The following is a 20,888-nucleotide window of genomic DNA, read 5'->3' as shown; positions in this document are numbered from 1 at the left end:
CACTCAACAAGCTTCTTCCATAAGCTTTTCCTCCATGTTCTATAAATATAAATTCTAAGAGTTTGTTTTTATTTTTTTCAATCATGTTTTTCTTGTTGCAATTTATTAGTAAAAATATAATTGTATTTTCTTGTATATTTAAGTATTATTTTATAAATATATATACACACATATTGTATATATATATACATATATATATATAGATTGTATGTGTATATTGTTTGTATAATTTTAATTAACAAATATTGCAGCAAATTTCATCTATTAAATTATAAATTTAGGTTACGTATAGTTTTAGTATATATGTATGTATGTATTATACAAAGTATTTGTTTTATTTGTTTGAATTTTGTTTTTGGCGACGACAAAAATTTTCGTTGTGTATGTTTCCTTTCCCACATGTAGATGGGTGTGTTTGTGTGTGTGTGTGTTTAACGACATTTAACAATAAATTTTGACGGGATGGTGAGGGGAAGGGGGGCGGGACAGGCAACAGAAAACAATTCACACATCACTACATTTAATTTTTGCATGTGGGGCCAACATTTTACGTACTTAATTTGAGTATGCGAATTTACATGAGGCTACAACCCTCTCGATCCTTAATTGCTTGGGACGACTGTACTTGATGATGGTGTTTGGGTGCCATTTGTGGGGTCATCAATGAAGTGGCATGTCCATGTCCAGGCTGACCACCAGTACCATTCGATTCAAGGCTGGCATGACGCGTTAAACGCTGATGATGATTCGGCTTTAGTTCGGCTTTGCCAGCACCTCCGCCGGCGCCTCCTCCTCCTAATACACCACCATTACCACCACCACCATGACCACTACCACCACCAGGACCACCCGCACTTTGCTGTGATTTTGGCACAAAATTGTTCATATCATCGTTTTCCAACACTGACGATGAATCGGCAACTGAATTATTGCCATCGGAGCAGTTTAAATCATGCGAGGGATTATTGGATTGATCTCCCAGAGATTGTATATACTGTTCGAGTAAATAAATATGCGGTTGCAGGGTCATCACAAATCCCCTATAGACCGAGGCATTATGCTCGAAAGTACATTGACTCAACTGCTTGAGGGCGGATTCAATGCGTTTGCACAAATGAACCGATTCACTGCGTATAATCACATTTACAATCCGAGATATTGAGGCAGCATCATGGAGTACGATGGACAATATCAAGGCATAATCGGTGCAATTGGCTTCGATGAAGAGTTGCAGTAAGTATCTCAGCTTAATGGAAAGTTTCTCGGGCAATGGATTACTGACCAGGTCATCCTCCGACGCAGGCAACGAATACAGGCGACGATAGCGGAAGTTATCAAATGACAACTGCGAGCTGGAACGCATCTTCAGAATGGGCAACGAACTGGGTTGGTCATCCTCCTGCTCCTCCTTGATGCTTGGCTGCATTTGAGGCGATTGCGTTAGAGCCCCATTGGGTGTGGCTAGACTGAAATAGCCCGATTCGGAGGTTTGCGATGACCCGCCACGACGTGTTTCTCTCAGCTGAGCGAAATCATCTTTAATTGGCTGCGGGAATGGACATGGCAATTGGAGCTCCTCGTGCAGAGCCTGCAATGCCACGGCGAAATCATCCAATTTGGCTGCCTTCTCCGCCTCCTGTGACAGCCAGGTAACCAAATGGAAATCCAAATAGGCACACATATAACCCAAATCCAAAAGTTTATGATGCTGCAGCAATTGCCGGGCATGACGCTGGAGTATCAAATCGATGCAGAATGTTTCCTTTTGTTTCGTTGATCGTCGCCTGGCTATGGTCGGTGCACCCGAACTGCTCGTTTCGGTGGGTGAAACAGCCACACTGGCTGCCGTACCCACACCACCTGGACCAGATGCTCCTCCGCTGTGTTTATCCTTGGGTAAATTACTTGTCACAGTTGTCGAATAGCTTCTCTCTCTGGCAATGGGTCCAAGGACCAAATTAAAGGCATCTGCATTTTGATTGACCTGCTGTTGGGTATTCACCTGCTGCGGTGGAGCAATTTTCACATTGACGACCATCGATGAGCGCGGTGAATCGATCTCATTGGGATCTATGGCCTTGAGGAAACGTATCAAATCCTTGGCCAGCTCCCATTTCCTCTGCTGCAACGCAATATCCAATAACATTGTAGCATATTGCTTACTAACCACAGACGGTTCTAGATTCTGGAGTATAATTAAATAACTGGCTGCCGTATCCAATTGCTCCGATTGCAGACACAATTGAAAGAGTTCCTTTGGCTTGCCAGCCATCGAGAAGAGATAGGGCCACAGGGCAATTTCCGTTTTCCTCGCACATTGCACAATCGTCTCCAAGTACACGGGGAATTCACGTATGAAATCCAAAATACTTGGCAATTGGGCATCTGGTATAGGTTGCTTGCTAGTCGCCTCCTCTTCGAGCACTTCGTGGAGCAGTAGCTCCAAAGCGTGTGGAAAATATGGTAAAGAACGACACGATTGGGCAATTTCCCATGCGGAATAGCCCAAATTCCTTTTAATCAATTGCCTCAATACCTTATGCAAATAAATCTGTGATTTCCTTTCCATTATGGCAAATGGCAATGAGAAATGTGATGAAGATTCATTGGTATACAAAGTGCTCTCATTTTCCACGCCCAGCACAATGACATTATCGAAGAGTATGACCAAGGGATACAATTTTAGTGGGAAACCCAGCATAATCCGCTTGGACATGAAACTATGTAAACGCTGTGAATTGCCCAAATCTTTTCTCTCCTGATTGGGTGGTAAAATCGGTAGCCAAACTCTCATGCCATGTGCTCCGGAATACAGCCAGAGGCAATCTCTCATAGCACAGCGCTCCAAGGTATTCGAGAGCCAAAAACTTTCAACACAACTGGCCAGGCAGGTGGCGAGCAAAGTATTGGGTAGATTCTCATTAAAGTCACGCTGTATCATTAGGATACGTCCACATACATTGACAATAATAGTTTCCGCTTGCTCCAAGTGATTGCCCAGAGGTTTCATTTCGTTCTTTAGATTCGTTACAGTCAAACTAACAATACAGGCCGGATGTATGCAGATGCTCTTCACATCGAGCTCATAGCAACACTCAATATCTATGGCATATGCCGATTTCTTTGTCATCTTGAAGAGGCTAACAATGCCATCGGCTGTTAGCACAATCAACTGATGACGAAATGAATTAAGACTGATGACTGGGGCCCGTACCTGAAGCTTATGCCCAAACTGATTGTCCAGCTTACAATCAGCGGGATAACAGCGTAGCTCATCGGTTCTATCCAGCAAAGAGTAGCAGCCCATCACAATGAATCCTTGCCACCAAAGTAAACCGCCAGAGACAACGAAATCCTTCTCTTGTGATTCGTTACCAAATAGCTTCCATTTCCTGGTAATAAGGGAATAATGGGCCAATCCTGTTCGACCAGCCACAGCCAAGTGAATGCCATCCTTATCGATGGCTGCATATCGTATGGGCCAATTGGTGGCTGCATAATTGAGAGGTAATTGCAAAAGAGACCAATATTTACTCTCTGTTAAAATGCTGCCCATATCTATGGAATTCTGCTTTAGTTCCAGGCATTCACTTTCCTCCTCCTTTTCTTTGCCCCCACTCTGGGGGAATGTGGATTTTTGTCCTCCGAAAGTCTGTTCGAGATTATTGCCTTGATTGATATAAAGACAATCGTCGCCTTGTAGCAAAATGTGAGGATTGCTGGTCATGCACGGATTCATGCTCAAGCAACTCTTCACAAATTGTAATTGTAGGACATTGCTTTCCTTGTTCTCCATATTTTCCTTCTCTTTCGTTATCATAAATAATTGATAGCCCTCGGTGGACCATTCCAATCTACGTAATTGCAATGGATTCTGCTTCATTAGATCGACATTCAGTCCGAAGTCCCAACTCAATGTAGACATTAGCAGAGCTCCAAAAGTGCTCCATAGAGATAAGCCTCCGCGGGACCAGCTCACAGCCAATACACAACCATCTGGACTCCATTTTAATTCATTAACAGCTCCTAGACTTCCGGGTAGGACATTTTCTGTTAACATCAAGCGATGCGAGAATTCCAATCCTCCCGTAGCATCATCTATGGCATAGACATTTACAGCGGAACTCTCCTGACCATAGGCGAGTAGACGAAATTTATGATTCACACTGCAAACACTTGCATCGGACACCTCGGGCACCCAACATCCGTGCATGTGATCCGTTTCGAATCTCAAATGATTGGCAATTAAAAATGCAGCTCTTCGATCACTGAACACAGCGGCACAACCTCCTATGAAGGGTGAGTATTCCAGCGAGGAGACAAACGAATCATTTCCTAGTGGAGGGATATTTTTAGCTGGAGCCAGCTGCTGTTGTTGCACATAGAAGGGTATATCCCGCAGCTTAATGGAAGACAAGGCGGGCAACTCCAATTCTCCCTCCGAGGCATTAATCTCCAACTGTGACCATTGCAGACGCAGTAGCTCACAGGAATGTGTGGCCAGAAGTAGTTCGCTTAGACTAATACAACATACAGTACTTATAATCGAGCCAAGGCTAACGCTGCACAACTCCCGCAGGCTTAACCTCGGTATGTTCTCCTTAATGAACAACTCCGCCGAGTCTCGTTTCAAACTGGCGGCTGGTGGATCCACTTGCATAAGAATGCCATTGCCATTCTCCTCATAGTCCAATTGATATAAAAGTAGGGCTCCCTTGTGGGTTAATATAGCCACCTGTCTTGAGTCCGGTTTCCATATAATTAACTGATTTTTGCCGTATTCCGTCAAAGATTGCTCAGTTCGTTGATAATAGCTGATGGGTATCAATGGATTGGCATACCAAATTCCTAGAAAATCATCACCAACAGCGGCCACGAGTATTTTAACAGCATCACAGCAAATGTGACGTATATTGGCAGTCTCTCCAGGCAGGGCCAGAGAAACCCGCTTAGGCCAGCCCACTGGGAAGTACATGCTCCTTCCCTCCTCCTCCGCCTGCTCTGTTATCCAAACACAACAAAAAAAAAAAAAACGAATTGCTGCCGGTGTAAAAGAAGAATGTGAATTAGTATTATGCTCAACTCGGGCAACTTGTAAATATAACTCTCAAAACATTTACATTTTGATCCACACGCCCAAATTTACATGTTCAATTAGCAATTTTTTGACAAATCTCTGCAATTTACGCGTATACAAATATGAACAGCTGATTGGCTGCAGCTTTGATTTTGAATTATCGATATTTTTGGAATTCCCGATAACAAATCACTGCAAGGGCTACATTAAATATCGATAACACTTTTGTGACAATTGTCACTCATCACTAATCAAACAAAAAAAAAAAAACTAAAAATCCCAGCAGCCGGCTAATAAATAACTACTAAATAATTGAAGTTGTGAATTTAAAGATAATGACTGCATTCGAGGGTAAGTTATTTTGTATATTCATACCAGTTTAAGCTTATTTATGGTTTACCCACAGAGTTTGGTGTGCTCCCCGAGCTGGGCAAGGCAACTGATGAATTGGACTGGACGTAGGTTCCTTAAAAGTTACGTGCGCGCACGAAAATCCGTATTAATCTTTGCAATATTTTTTTTAGCCTACCAACTGATGTCCAGGCGGAGGCCATACCACTAATTCTTGGTGGTGGCGATGTCCTAATGGCTGCCGAAACTGGCTCAGGCAAAACAGGTGCCTTCTGTTTGCCCATATTGCAAATTGTTTGGGAAACAATGAGGGATCTGGAGGAAGGCAAGTCTGGCGGTAAAGGTGGAGGTGCTGGCGTCTCAGTGCCACCGTTCACCATGTCCTTCTTTGATCGCGATCACGCCTTAGCCGTTACGCCTGATGGCTTGAAATGCCAATCCCGAGAGTTTAAAGAATGGCACGGCTGCCGTGGAACAACTGGAGTTCGCGGCAAGGGCAAATTCTATTACGAGGCTACGGTCACGGATGAGGGTCTCTGCCGTGTTGGCTGGTCCACCCAACAGGCAAAATTGGATCTGGGCACATGTCGCTTTGGCTTTGGGTTCGGTGGCACTGGTAAAAAATCCAATAATCGACAATTTGATGATTATGGTGAAGCCTTTGGCAAGGCTGATGTAATCGGATGTCTATTGGATTTACAACGTTCAGAGATTAGTTTTACAAAAAATGGCCAACATTTGGGTGTTGCATTTAAAATACCCGAAAATATGTCCAAAGAGACCTTCTATCCGGCTCTGGTATTGAAAAACGCTGAAATGGCGTTCAATTTTGGTAAAACCGAACTGAAATATCATCCTGGTAATGGATATGTAGCTGTCTGCCTAGCGGGCTCTGATCATAGCACGGCAAATCCCTTGGCTAGTAGCAATAATAGCTCTGCAATCCCATTGAAACCGGCACCGAATGCTCCTCAGGCCATTATTATTGAACCCAGTCGTGAGTTGGCTGAGCAGACATACAATCAAATTGAGAAATTCAAGTATCATTTAAGTAATCCGGAAGTCCGTTCTCTGCTCCTCATAGGAGGCGTCCGGGTAGAGGAGCAAAAGCAACAATTGCAACAAGGTATACACATTGTGGTCGGTACTCCTGGCCGTCTCGAGGAGATGATCAACAGTGGATTTGTCCAGCTCACCCATTGTCGGTTTTTTGTATTGGATGAGGCCGATGCCTTGCTAAAACAAGGCTACACCCAGCTCATTGATCGCCTACACAAGCAAATACCAAAAATTACTGCAGATGGCAGACGCCTTCAGATGATTGTCTGCTCGGCGACTCTGCATGATTTTGATGTTAAGAAAATGGCCGAAAGACTGATGCATTTCCCCACCTGGGTGGATCTCAAGGGTGAGGATGCTGTTCCAGAGACTGTGCACCATGTTGTCTGTCTGGTCGATCCACACTTGGATAAATCATGGCCATCCCTCAGACAATCGATACGCACCGATGGCGTTCATGATCGTGACAATGTTCATCCGAGTAACTTGTCACCCGAAACTCTATCCCAAGCGGTGAAAATTCTTAAAGGAGAATATGTCGTTCAAGCTATCGAACAGAATAAAATGGATCGTGCCATTCTATTTTGTCGCACCAAGCAGGATTGTGATAACTTGGAGCATTATCTTAGGCAACGTGGTGGCCAACGCTACAGTTGTGTCTGTCTCCATGGTGATCGTAGGCCACAGGAGCGTAAGGAGAATCTAGAAATGTTTAAGCGTCAACAGGTCAAGTTTTTGATCTGTACCGATGTGGCTGCTCGAGGATTGGATATTACTGGATTACCATTTAGTGAGTATCTAAATATATATTGTGTCACATTAATTGGCTCTCATTAAAACAGTTTGACCCATCCATAAATTAAGAAACAAGGCAGCTTACCGTAAGTTTCAGTCCTGGTTCTTAAATTTCGCCTATAATGATGATGATCAAATGAGTTATTTTATATTTATGCTTTTAATTATATTTTTACCTTTTGCTAATACTTAATCTCTTTTGCAGTGATCAATGTAACATTGCCGGATGACAAATCGAACTATGTCCATCGAATTGGTCGTGTGGGTCGTGCCGAACGTATGGGTCTGGCCATCAGTTTGGTCTCAACAGTACCCGAAAAGGTCTGGTATCATGGTGAATGGTGCAAATCGCGTGGTCGCAATTGTAATAACACCAATTTAACCGATGTCCGTGGCTGCTGCATTTGGTATAATGAACCGAATCTGTTGGCCGAAGTGGAGGACCATCTTAATATAACCATACAGCAGGTGGATAAATCTATAGATGTCCCAGTCAATGATTTCGATGGCAAGGTAGTCTATGGACAAAAGAATCTATCCCTGGGCACGGGCTATAAGGATCATGTGGAACAGTTGGTACCAACTGTACGTAAATTAACCGATCTGGAATTGCAATCACAATCTTTATTCTTGAAACGCTTAAAAGTCTAAATGAATTTTGTTTTGGTTTTTGTAATTTTGCGTTTTGCTGAGCAAAAATAAATATCGTGTAATTGCCAAACACTCACACACAAACACATACACACAAAAATTGTTCTAATTATTTTTGTTTGTTATACAAAAAAAGTCTTATACTAGCAACAAGCATTATATATGTATATGAATGAATTCTGTCTTACTTAAATAAATATTTCTGACAGTTGGTGTGTGGTCAAGTTAGAGTGCCTATTCATGTAATGCTTTAGTTAGTATAAGATCAGAAATTATGTTAAGTCGAGAACAAATACTATTACGGTACGCACACACAGACACACACAAAAACTATGCAGTTATTAGTTAGATTTCAGATGATCATTACATGAGTCTTATATATCTATTTGATTTAATATATCCCAACAATTCTTTATATTGAAATAGGTGTATTGAATAGGTGTAAACATGGAATACATAATAATGAAGGGATACTTTGTTCTTTTTTGTTAACGATAATTTAGTTAATGACAATGCTAATTGATTTCAAAACTGTTTCTTATTCAACATCTAAATACAATTCGCAATAACATTTTCCAACAAATTTGTTTTGGTTTAAGACCTTTATAAGACCTCAGCCACCTTTAAGAGCAACTTCAGATTAGCCACATACACACACATACAATTAATTAATAACAATTAAACTAACATTAAAATCATGTCAAGTTAAGAGAGTATACAGCCTCAGGTTGAAATTGGGTAATTGCATTGCGTCTATTCCTCGTCGTCCTCCTCCTGCTCTTCGTCTTCTTCATGGAATTCTGTGCGCATTTGTTGGAGCTGACGCAGTTGTTGGCACAATTGATTGCCAAATGATTCCACATAACGTGGACTTATCTTATCGAGCAAGGCGTAGGGTGTCTCAAATATCTCCTCATCATCGTCATCCACATCCCTGTCATGGTCAAGTATTGCTCCGCCATTGCCATTCTGCTTGAGTGCAGCTTTGATCAACTTATCCTCATCTATTGTGTCATATTGAGAGGAAACTATTTTAAAACCACGACTTGTTACCTGGACACAGCAGGTGGCACTCTCAATTGTCCGTATGTTTAAGTAAATTTGACTGGCATTGCTGGCCAACTTTGAGGAGATACAAATTTCGGCTACATGAGATTTAACGTCGTTTATAATTGCATTTGCCTCGTCAATGCAATTAAAAGGCTGCTCTTCATTTTCATCCGGACTTAATTTGGCATCGCTCATCTTGTTCGGTGTCAGAGTCACAAGCGCAACATGTTTTTTCTCTCTTTCTGCCATATGGCATAGCAGCTGTTAGTGGAGGTACACGTTTCAAAAGTTATCGATAACACAAAAGTCACTATCATCATAGTAATCAGCAAATGTAACTGCGACTCTCAAGTCACAGTTTGTCCGATGTTAAATAATTTAATTTAAAATTAATATATTTGTTTTTATAAGCAATCACCAGTCTGTATGCCAATAATTGTTTTCAATATTTATGCTTAGTCCTTTTTAGCCGCGACTTGGTGATTGCTAGTAACAGTCACTTATCGCTTGATCGTGATCGTCAATTTAAAACCGGCATGGCCGCAACTCGAATTCAAACGGCCATTAAATTGCTGCTCCAAGAGGCCGAGGAGCTTTGTATTGGGAGTCAAATTGCAGAACTTGATCGGATACCCAGTGCCTTGGAATTTTCCCGCGACTATTATGCGAAAAATACACCTGTTGTCATACGCAAGGCAATCTCCTGGCCAGCCCTGACCAAATGGACCCCAGATTATCTCGTCCAGACACTAAATGACAAAAATGTGGATGTAGCTGTTACACCCAACGGATATGCCGATGGTCTGGCCACTCAAGAGGGCAAGGAGTACTTTGTACTGCCGTTGGAAACCCAAATGAAGCTATCCGAATTGTTAAACAAACTAGATGATCCCATGGGAGCTATTTACTATATACAAAAACAAAACTCCAATTTCAGTTTGGATTTTCCCGAACTGGCCGAAGACATACGACAAGAAGATTTGGATTTTGCCCAACAATGCTTTAATAAGCCGCCAGATGCAGTTAATTTCTGGTTAGGCGATGAGCGTGCCATTACCTCCATGCACAAAGATCCCTATGAGAATCTATATTGCGTGGTAGCTGGTCACAAGGATTTCATTTTAATTCCTCCTCATCAATTAAGCTGTGTGCCGCGTAAAACTTATCCCACTGGTATCTATAAAAGAAAACCATGTGGTCAATTCTATATAGATCCCATCGCCGATGAGGCAACCGAATGGGTCAGCATTGATCCACTAGCTCCGGATTATGCCAACTATCCGGAATATGCAAAGGCCAAGCCTTTGAAAGTACGTGTTAATGCTGGGGATATATTGTATTTACCCAACTATTGGTTCCATCATGTCCAACAGAGTCACAAGTGCATAGCCATTAATTTCTGGTATGATATGGAGTATGATAGTCGCTATTGTTACTACCGCATGTTGGAGGAGTTGACTGCCAAGCGGTGAAAATTTAAGAGATTAATAAAGTCTATTTATATGAACTACAAATCTCTTTTGTGCCTGATCTTCAACTGGGGCGTAATCGGTTTTTAGAAGATTGTGATTATATATACGTACATATACATATATATGTATTATATATATTAACTGTTATATAATTTAATAAAAACTGAAATACATATTTGGGCAATGAAAGAATTATAACGAAAAATAATTTACCAATATCTTAAGATATTTCTTGGGAGGGGAGTTTTAGATTCTTTTCTGTTTAGGAATGTCTTTAGTTTTTGTATTTGGATTCACTCTGGTCTCCAGGTTAATCCAAACTGATATCTTGAGTACTAATAACTGTTTCTAGTACCACACTACCATTTGCCCTATTGGCTACTGAATCTTCTTCAGCTACTTCACCGGGAGCAGCGTCGCCGCCGCCGCTTCCACCTTTGCCCGCCTCTTCCTCAGGATTCTCATTATTTTCACAATCCATGACGTCACCACCACCGCCATTCGATGATGATTGATTTTTTTGATCTGCCTCAGCCAAATCGGCATCGTTATTTGAGTCCTGCGATTGAGATTGAGATTGGGCACGTACACGTTTGTTCAGCTGTTTCCTTGAATTGCTACTGCTGCTGCTGTTGTCCTTTTCTTTGGCCTTGCAGCATTTTGTAGTGGGATGCTCCACTACGAATAGCTGCTCCAAATATGACCGATACCAAAGTAGGAATTCATCACGTTGTCGCGGCATATCCATTTTCTTAATTTTCGTATAAATACGCTTGGGTGAGATCAACGGCGATGTGGCATTCGGCACCCAATGGGCAGCTGAATTCTGGGCTGCTGTTGCAGTCAATTTGGATACCTCGGCAAGTAGGGAATCATTGATAACGGTATTGTTATGTGTCTGATTGCGTATGCGTTTGATTATATACTCTATCAACTCGTGATCCGGCGTTAATTGGAGCGTAACATCCACTGTAGTACTACTGGAATCTATGGTCACTCCGCTAGCGTTTATTTCCTAAAATCAAAATGGTTATTTGAAATATTTTTACCCAGATACACTACATGACTCCTCTCTCTATTACCTTACCTCATGGATTTCTAGAATATTGATGGCTGGAACTGCTGCTGCTGCTGCTGCTGCCTCACCTAACTCTTGATCATGTTCCATTTGATTAGTTTCGCTTGCTTTGATATGTTGTTGTTGCTGCTGCTGTTGCTGTTGCTCCTCCTCATCCTCTGGTCTATCATTTTCCAATCGCATCTCCAATGGTGTTTCACTGCGACTTTCTGTGGCCTCCGCCGCTGCATTGGACAATTCATTGTCATTATCCAAACCGTTCTCTTGTCGATCATTTGTGAGCGATGATGTTGTTGTCCCTTGATTGAGAGTCTTTCGGATTTCATTGTATAATTGCTGAGGTGGTTGTTGTGGCTGTAGATCCATACCATTTATCTGTTGCTCCTGTTGTTCCCTCGTTGCCTGTTGGCTCTGTTGTTGTTGCAATTGCTGTTGCTGCTGCTCAAAGAGTATCTCCAATCTTCTATAGACATCTTCCTTAATCGATTCATAGAATTTCGTCGTAAATTTATCATTTTTCAATGCATTCACTAGCAGATTGCGATTCAATTCCTCTGAAGCGGTCTCTTCGCTTTGCTCCAAAACATTGGATTCATCTGTTACAGTCTCTTGGGTGTTGGCTAGATTATAAGTGGTGGGTGGTGCATCAAGTGGTACATCAGGCAGAACATACTGACCACTGCTGGTGGGCACATACTGTTGTGTGGTGGGTAAATCGAAATCAAAACGCAATTGCCGCTGCTGCAACGGAGTCAGGGACACCGTGGATGTGGTCGGTTTCGCTGGTACTTTATTCCGTTGCTGATACAATGGACTGTTGCCATAGTTGACATTCATATTGAGCAAATTGGAGGAATTCGAATGCTCGGTATCCTCATCTCTCAATGCGGCAAATTGTGGACGACGTCGATTTCGTCGGCGATACATAATATTCTCGTTACTCTCCTCGTCATCCACATCCAGATCGTCGTCATGATCCAGCGGCGCATCATCACGCCAATCGCGTTTACGCCCGCCTCCACTGCAGGCGGCTCCTCCACTTCCACCACTGTTGTTCAAATTGTTGCTACTCCCGCCAGCAGCATGCAATGGCACCTGGAGTTGTTGTTGCTGCTGCTGCTGCGGATGTTGTTGCAGAGAATCCAAAAAGTGACGACGTTGTGGTGGCGGCAGGCAACTGCCGCTGCTAGTGCTCCGACCATGACTTGATGGACCGCCGTGTGACTGAAAATAACTGAGCCGTGCTCGTTGTCTTTGCATCTGGCGATATTGCTGCTGCTGGTCCACATTGAGCTCTTCGTTGCTCTTGTTGGATAGCAAATTCTGGCGCGAGTAGCTGCAAAAGCGCATACAAACATATTAGAGTTGAGGTTAATGGCCAAGCACAAGCATTAAATCAAAATAAAATCAAATATTCAATTTAAACTGCACATATTAATTTCAATTAAATCAATAAACAAACAAAAGTGGCATAACTTTTCCCATAAACAAAACATAAACAAGAAAAAAAACGGTTGAAAAAGCTTACAAGACAAAGTATTATCGATATATATTCATATGGTCTAAATCCAGAGAGAAAACTTCTTACAAATCTTATGGGTAATCTTTCATTATTCATAGGATTATAGACTTTCTCATTCTTAACTCTCATTTTCAGTTGGAAAAATAAGTTACTGTGATAAATAAAAAATAAAGTTGCTTAACATATTTTCCTCAAACATAAAAAAAGAAGTTTTGGATTAGATTTTCGAGCACAAATTGTAATTAAAATTTCGTTAGCATTGACACGGGTTATAAAAAAAATTGTTAGTCAATTAGAACATATTGTTAAAAATTCATAATGAAAGTGCTTTTGCATCATATTAGTAAGTTACTTTCGAATAAATTCACTTACCAAAAAAAATAGAAGTAAATTTGAAATAAAGATATAAATTTTGCTTGTAGAAACTAATTGAAAGTTTCACTTAAGTTTGTTTTTATTTACTTTGGTTTGATTTCTTTTTGTTGTAGCACTCATATTTAAATCAATAAATAAATTCGTTGCGGTTATAGTTTCCCCAGATTTTAAAAGGAATCATCAATTATTATGACTAATAACCACTCTTTATCTCACTCACTCACATCCCCTACTAACAATCAATCTCATCATTTTCCCCCAACTAACTTGATCTCTCTTTCCTCTTCTATTTGGTGTCTTTGACATTTACCTTCTGAAATTATCCCAATAGTTGTTGGCTCGATTTCCCGGTGGCACTTGATTGTTCAATGTGGGTGGAGGCGGTGCACCACCGCCAGGCACCACCTCTGGCAATGAATGCAAATTGTTCGCATGCTGATTCTGTGTACGCAAATTGGCATTATTCTGGTGGATCGTATTGTTGTGATGATTCATAAATATCGGACCCGGACTGGCGCGATACGAATGCGGCGACAATGGTGTCTCATTATTGTAATGCGTGGTCGGCGGAGCCTGCGTCGGCGGTGCTGCATTATTAAGGAAAGTCTGCTGCTGGACATGAGCATCACTGCTATTGCTATAGACACTGGACGCCGTGCCAACATTTCGATGGCTATTACGCTGATAGTTGGCAAAAGCGCTCTGATGGGCACCAAAGCTAAACAATTGCTCCGACTGGGCACGATTGCTGGCTCCGCCGCCGCCCAAGCATAAATTATTGGGCATTTGCCCTAGGCCGAGTGTGGGTGGTGGCGGTGGCGGCACTGATTCGGCACGCAGACCAAAGCCATGATCCTGCATGGGCACAACTACACTGAAACGATCTTGCAGCTAGAGGAGAAACCCAGATTAGATGGTTTCTTTAAGGGGCTGGATTTATGAACTTACCGCATGCAATTGGCTATTGAGACTATCGATCTCTCTTTGCTGATGCCACAACGTCTGATTGCATTGGCATACCGAATTGATAAGCATCTGTTGGGTTTGTAAGAATTGCTGCAGCAGAACTGCATCCGATGTGGGTGGATTCGTGTTAGGGGCATTTGTAGCTGCGCCGGTATGTGTTGGTGGTGGCGCCGGAGCAGGTGCAGGAGCTGGGGCAGCTATGTTGCCGCCTCCAGCATTTGGTGCATAGATCGGCTGCTGTCCATGCGTTGACCAGGCAAGGCCAGCATTGTGAGTAGCTGCAATCAAGTCGACATTAGGTAAAGGATTCAATTTTTGATGAAATAGCTTACCCCACATTCCTTGCACCGGTTGCATGGGTGGCGGCATGTATTGGGATCTATTGCTGCTCGATGGTAGACTATCATTACCCAGGGATAAGCTGTCAATTGTGACATTTAGATCCTCGTCTCGTGTAGATTGATTCAAGGATCGGGGCTCAACGACTGTACAGGATGAGGGTGTACGTTTCAGGGTAGCTGATGAGGCAGTGCGCCCTTGCACAAAATACTTATCGCTATCCGTATCATCGTTGCCCTCATCATCGGCCTCCGATGTGGTGTTATTATTGATGTTGTTGTTATTGTGCCGATGATTGTATTGTTGCTCCAATTCACGTTGCTTGGCTTCGTATTCCTTGCGCAGGCGTTCACACTGCACACGCAATTCATCTCGCAGCTGTTGACGCGTGGGTGTTGTTTGCAACGGAGTCTCTATTTCCTCTTGCGCTTCCTCCTCCTCTTCTTCCTCCTCCTCCTGCTCCTGCTGTATTTCTCTCTGGCGGCCTGGAGTGGGTGTTGGTGTTAAGCTGCTTCGTTTAAGTGCTTCTTCTCCCAACTGGACAGCAGCTGCTGCCTGAAGCTTTCGTCTCTCGATCTCTGCCTTGAGGGAGAGTATTCTATCGCGCTCCTTCTGCAGTGAGGCAGCCTCGGCACGCAATTCAGATGTCACATCATTGAGCGCATGTACACGATCAGAGATTTCATTGGTCATATCCCCATCCTCCCTCTCCAGACTCTCGCCCACCACATTGGGGGTACTTTCTTCGATTTGTGTTACCGTGTTCAACATGCTTTTGAGTCTAGCCATTTGGGATTTCAGAGCATCAATATCCGCGGTCTTTTGCTGTATCAAGACCTGAGCTTGTAATGCTCGCTGAGCCGCACTGGCTGCCTCTTGCCTGATGATTGGAACACTGCGTTCATTAACTGAAGAAGAAGCAGCAGCAACAGGAGCAGCAGAAACTGGAGCTCTTCTGGTCTGCACATACTCCACAGGCACAACACGCTCGGCTGCTGGTGCAGCTTGAGCTTGAGTTGCTTTCTGTGATGTGGACGCCGCCTCTTCTCTCTGATTTTGATTCTCCCTTCGCGCTTTGTTCGCCTCCTTTGCAGTTCTATTGATGCTATTAAGCTCATCAACGAGATTTCTCATATCCTCACGTTGACTGCGTAGAGATTCTAATTTTTCTTGCAGTGCCTGCTGTTCGGCTAAAATTTCGGGTCCATCATCGCCCAGGACACTGCTCAGTTCGTTTTGATTGTGTATGAAGGCCGTCAGGTTCTTCATTCTGCCCACCAACGAGGCCATGTCATCCTGCACCTGTTGCACGGACTCATAATTTGGTGCCTCGGCACTACCATTCGCTGGCATACGAGCTGCTTGGAGGCGCAAATGTTCCATTTCATTTAGATGCGATTTAGCCATATTCTGTATTTGTAGCAGCTTCTGTTGCTCATCCTGCAAATGTTGCATATTCCGGTTGGAGGCCTCCAAACGCTGTTGCAGCTCATCGAAAGTGGGCGCTGTATCTGGTGTGGGAGTATCTAGGACACTATGCAACGATTGTATCGATTGGGCTCGATTGTCGCTCATCTACAAACCGAAAATCGAATTATCAATTTGGCTTTCTAGTCTAATTTGCTTTACTTACTTCACTCAATGCAACATCCTCTAGGCTAGTGGAATTCACTATGCCCTCATCTTGCTGCTGATGCTGTTGATGCTCAGCACTGGGATTATTCTCATGCACCATATTGTTGTTGCTGCTGCTGCCGCTATTCAAACTATCTTCCGGTCGTAATAACAATGATCTTAAGATTTCCACTTGCAGGCGTGCGGCTTCTGTACTTCTTGGTTGCAATGCAGCGCCAAATAGACGCTGGACAAGTGATTGCAAACCTTGGGTAAATTGTATCGATGTGTCCTCTTCCTCCTCGTCGTTGTTGTTGTTGCTGTTACTATTGTTGATGGATGTATTGCTGTTGGTGGTGTTGCTGCTACTGTTATTGTTACCGTTGATGGTGGCGTTGGGTATAACAACGCCTACGGTGGCATTCGGTGGCGTCGATTGACGCAAACGTAACAAACCCGCTGAAGATTGTTGCTGCTGCTGTTGTTGCTGTTGTTGTTGTTGTTGCTGCTGTTGATGCTGCACACGTTGCACTGGACGGACAGGAAAGCAATAACGTTGTTGCTGCTCCTGCAAATGATCTAGAAACGAAAAAACACAAAAAGAATTTAAGTTTTCTCGATCATCATCATCATTTTTATCATTATTTTCAAATATTTTGTTGTCGTCATTTTCAAGAGTTGGTGGGTGTTTATTTTTGTGCCTTTTGTCTAAATTTAGATCATGAACTAGCGCACATACACATCATTTCAATGTGGGCAGTATATCGAACGCCAGGTAACAGACAATTTTCAAGTGTTTAAAGAAATATAGCTAAAATTGCATTTTCAATTAAATAATAAAAAAATATACATATAAAGCTATTGCATTAGAGATTGCATACCAAATTATCCAAGAAGTGAAATTTCTTCTATATTTTTATATTTTTGTTAATGTCAACAATTTTGATTACTCATTTCTGACAGACAAACTCAATGCAAAATTTATAGTAATATAAACTCAAATGAAATCAAAGTTAATATAAATGTAAGTCACTTAAAAGTTATATATTCTGGGCAACTAAGTAACAATGAAATCCATGCCGACCATATATATTGGAAAACTTTTGCTATATTAACTCAGTGGTCGAATTAGTTGGAGGAGAAATATCCCCCATTGTGGATCCGCCACTGTGTTAAGTATACGCTAAATTCATCCAAAAAATTTAGTCGGCAATTGAAGAGAAAACGTAAAATCAATTAAATATCGGCATATGCTTAAGATTCAACAGATACATGCGTACATCTATATACATATATTCATTTAGTACTTGCTATATATTTACCTGTTGGATCGTAACTTGTGTGATCGGCCAATTGACGTAGTGCCTCCCTTTGTTGTTGCTGTATGGATATGACTGTTGTTGTAGTTGGCGTTTGCGCCTGTTGCTGCTGCAGCTGCTGGTGATGGGGCTCAAGGGTATGGATTTTACCGTTACTGATACGCGTCCTTTGTAATAAATCCTTGAAGCAACAACATATAAATGTTAGCACAAGGCAAATTAAAACCAAAAACGCGGCAATTTTTGCTAGTTTTTTCTATCTATATATATATTAAACAATATATGTACATATATCTGCCTTAGGGTAGATATATATAGGTATATAAAGTTCTCTCTCTCTCTATAGAAATGTATTGAAAATTCTTAGCAAATTCGAAATTTCACTGTCCGTTCCAAGTGCGTTCGTTTGTATTACTGAAAAACTGATTTTCCTCATGCGACTTGGCGGCACTTCACATAGAGAAGATGAGTGTAAAATTTATTTTTAAAAATCAATTTGAGTAAGAGAAAAACTTTTGGGTGGAAAAACTCGAAGAAAAGAGAGAAAATCTGCGACCGATCGAACGGACGAACTTGGAGCAGATGATTGTCAAAGAAAATGCAAATCTCTTTCGAATCATTGATAAAGCAGCAGCAGATTAACCCACAAACTTCTCCCTTTCTCCAAGAAATACTCTCTCTCCCTCTCTCTATGTTTTTTTCTCTCTTGTGAAAGGGTAAGTAGTGCAAAATCATGTCAATTGTGTGGGCGTTTTTTCCTTCATTATTGGCAAACAACGCCCCCGCCCACCAGGCTTTGCCCACTATTATACTTACATTTAATGTCCTAAAGGCTTCTCTTTCAGGTTGTCCTAACTCCATATCCTGCATATCTCCTAGATGCTCCTGTTGCCTTCTGGAACGCGCCGTCCGGTTAGCTGTGCTTGTTGTTGTTGTTGCTTGTGCTAGTCCCGCTCCCGCTGTAGTTGCCCCAATCGTCGAATTTGTTGTTGCGCCAGTAGGTGCATTTCCATTTGTTTGTTGTTGTTGCTGTTGCTGCTGCTGTTGTTTGGGCACAGCGCCGGTTGCATTGCTGCGACTGCTCCTATCGCTGCCTCCACTGTCCACAATTATTTTCACAGGTGGAGCCATATCATATAAAAAATATATATAATCAAGTCAACCGATTGTACATTTGTTGGCTAAAATCTTTAATTACAATAAAAAAAATTTTGTTTCAATCTTTTGTTTTTTTTCGGCTTGCTAGGTGATCTAGTGTGACCAGTTCCCAACGGGGGAAAATAATATTGCAATTTATTCAAAAAGTGTGTACACACTGATCATTAGCGGCAAATTTGAAATTTCAAACAATATGTTGGGAGCCAATAAACATTTTGAAATATTTGTATATTCTCAGTCAACTGAAAAAAACGTTTATTGCTCATGGATTTGGTTTTGACTATACTACATTACATACATAAAGGCGTTGTAATAAGTTTTTTTCCCACGTTTATTCTATCTCTCTTTAGATTTCCCCCAAATAGTTTAAGGCAAAATCAGCATTTATAGAACATATGAAAATATATTCTTAATCAGCAAACAATTGTTTTTTTTTTTTTGTTTTTAAAACAAAGCCATTCACCTATTTGCCTTGTTTACTCTGGATTATCTTCTCCTTAAGTGATTTTATGCGTTCTCTCTCCTCTCGCAAACTCTCGGCCTGTCCACGCAAATCGCTCGTAAAGTCCGTAAACATACTCAACATGGTATTTAATAATTCAGCATTATCTGCTGGAGATTGGGGATCTTCTGTTGCTGATGATGAGGCTTCTGTATTGCTGCTGCTGCTGCTGGACTGAATTTGTGTGCTGCTCGAGCTGGTGGAGGAGCTTGATTGTTGAATTCTCTGCTGCAGCTGCTGCTGGACACTGGTCGACTGCGACTCCTTTGAGCTTATATGTTGCTCAATTAATTTTGTGGTATCCACCATATGTTGGACACGTTTAAATTGAGCTTTTAGATTGGCAATCTCATTGAGTTTCTCTTGCAAATAACTAGCAGTTTCCTCTTTGTCTTCATCTTCAACCTCCTCCTGTTGGGGAGTTTGGGGCTCTGACACTGGTTCTGTGACAATTTCTGCTGCAGTGGACTGGACTTCAGTATTTAGTTCCGCACCCGAATGACTTACTGTCTGGCTCTGATGTCTGGTAACCGACTGCGTCTCCTCCTCTCGCCTGGTCACTTGTCTAAACTGCTGTCTCTGGGCATTCAGAATTGTCAATTCGGCGGCCCGGGCTCTCAGAGTTTCCATTTCGGCTAACAGTTGACGATGCTCTTCCTGCATCTCCTGCAACTGACGATTGGAGTCAGCGAGACGCTACAAAAACCAAAATATCATTATATTATCATTTCAAATTCACTTCCTTCTAATTAGATTCAAAATTACCTCACTAAGAGCTGCATTTTCGCCGTTTGGTGGCTTATTCAGTTCATTTACCATTTTTGTGCTAAATGGAAATACAAAAAAAGAAAAATTAAAAACATGAAAATATTGAAAATTGACTCACACACATGCACACGCTTCGACATGAAACACATTTCTATAAATAAAAATTTCATTCTTTTGTTCAACAAAAAGAACAGAAAAAGAAAAGTGCTTTTCCGGTACCAATTTGCTGTCAATCACAATTTCAATATTCTCAAAAACATATTATTATTACTTTTCTTAAACAATTATATAAACTTACATAGGAATTTGAGCAAAGTTGTCTTTAAATTATTTTTTTCCTTTTACAATTTTTCTTAGACGAATCGTTTTTAAATTCAATTCAATTCAGTTCGTTTAGGTTGTTTGCCTTCAGATGCCAAAGTTCTAACTGAAACGTTGGCCGAAAAATAAAAATATTTTATACGAGATCCCGTATATATCTATGCTATATATACCTACATATATGCGGATATAAACGTATATATGTATGTATGTACAATTCTCTTGTGTTCTCGTGTCTAGACTCTAGAGCAATGCGGCAATATTCTTGAGGTGAGATGAAAATTGGAAAATTACATTTCTGTATTAAGAGAGAAAATTGTAATTTAGCTCTTATAGCTTGTATGGATTATGGAATCCTATATACCTTCTCCTTAAACGACAACTTTCTGGCTTTTAAGAGTTAAGCAGGATATCAATTTCGTGCAAAAAGCTAACCTCCGATATCTATAAAGACAGTTGAACTGAAAAAGT

At 41.6% G+C, this 20,888-nt stretch overlaps 6 protein-coding genes across 6 annotated transcripts; 2 read left to right on the top strand and 4 right to left on the bottom strand.

The window, feature by feature from the left end:
* Positions 1-311: 311 nt before the first annotated feature.
* Positions 312-5,213, bottom strand: LOC6638808 (guanine nucleotide exchange factor subunit Rich). Its single transcript, XM_002061584.4, has 2 exons — positions 5,121-5,213; positions 312-5,040 (listed from the first exon to the last, which is right to left on the bottom strand). The coding sequence occupies exon 2, from the start codon at positions 4,973-4,975 to the stop codon at positions 575-577; it is 4,401 nt and encodes a 1,466-aa protein (XP_002061620.1). The 5' UTR covers positions 4,976-5,040; positions 5,121-5,213; the 3' UTR covers positions 312-574.
* A 106-nt stretch (positions 5,214-5,319) lies between these two features.
* LOC6638954 (ATP-dependent RNA helicase Ddx1) lies at positions 5,320-7,980 on the top strand. Its single transcript, XM_002061585.4, has 4 exons — positions 5,320-5,428; positions 5,484-5,535; positions 5,602-7,277; positions 7,488-7,980. The coding sequence occupies exons 1-4, from the start codon at positions 5,413-5,415 to the stop codon at positions 7,931-7,933; spliced, it is 2,190 nt and encodes a 729-aa protein (XP_002061621.1). The 5' UTR covers positions 5,320-5,412; the 3' UTR covers positions 7,934-7,980.
* Positions 7,981-8,452: 472 nt separating this feature from the next.
* Positions 8,453-9,244, bottom strand: LOC6639406 (GSK3-beta interaction protein). Its single transcript, XM_002061586.4, has one exon. The coding sequence runs from the start codon at positions 9,230-9,232 to the stop codon at positions 8,687-8,689; it is 546 nt and encodes a 181-aa protein (XP_002061622.2). The 5' UTR covers positions 9,233-9,244; the 3' UTR covers positions 8,453-8,686.
* A 101-nt stretch (positions 9,245-9,345) lies between these two features.
* On the top strand, positions 9,346-10,497 carry LOC6639576 (bifunctional peptidase and (3S)-lysyl hydroxylase Jmjd7). Its single transcript, XM_002061587.2, has one exon. The coding sequence runs from the start codon at positions 9,520-9,522 to the stop codon at positions 10,453-10,455; it is 936 nt and encodes a 311-aa protein (XP_002061623.1). The 5' UTR covers positions 9,346-9,519; the 3' UTR covers positions 10,456-10,497.
* An 84-nt stretch (positions 10,498-10,581) lies between these two features.
* Positions 10,582-18,873, bottom strand: LOC6639577 (putative uncharacterized protein DDB_G0293878). The gene is made up of 8 exons (XM_015179072.3): positions 18,485-18,873; positions 17,672-17,849; positions 16,369-16,928; positions 14,729-16,310; positions 14,379-14,674; positions 13,741-14,321; positions 11,543-12,869; positions 10,582-11,470 (listed from the first exon to the last, which is right to left on the bottom strand). Exons 1-8 carry the CDS (start codon positions 18,797-18,799, stop codon positions 10,766-10,768), a joined length of 5,544 nt encoding a protein of 1,847 aa, XP_015034558.2. The 5' UTR covers positions 18,800-18,873; the 3' UTR covers positions 10,582-10,765.
* A 266-nt stretch (positions 18,874-19,139) lies between these two features.
* Positions 19,140-20,473, bottom strand: LOC6639403 (putative uncharacterized protein DDB_G0277255). The gene is made up of 3 exons (XM_002061589.4): positions 20,395-20,473; positions 20,094-20,154; positions 19,140-20,024 (listed from the first exon to the last, which is right to left on the bottom strand). Exons 2-3 carry the CDS (start codon positions 20,145-20,147, stop codon positions 19,290-19,292), a joined length of 789 nt encoding a protein of 262 aa, XP_002061625.1. The 5' UTR covers positions 20,148-20,154; positions 20,395-20,473; the 3' UTR covers positions 19,140-19,289.
* Between the last annotated feature and the right edge of the window lie 415 nt (positions 20,474-20,888).

Source organism: Drosophila willistoni (genome assembly GCF_018902025.1).
Source record: "Drosophila willistoni isolate 14030-0811.24 chromosome XR unlocalized genomic scaffold, UCI_dwil_1.1 Seg144, whole genome shotgun sequence".
Classification (NCBI taxonomy): Eukaryota; Metazoa; Arthropoda; class Insecta; order Diptera; family Drosophilidae; genus Drosophila; species Drosophila willistoni.
This window is presented reverse-complemented; position numbering and strand designations above follow the sequence as displayed.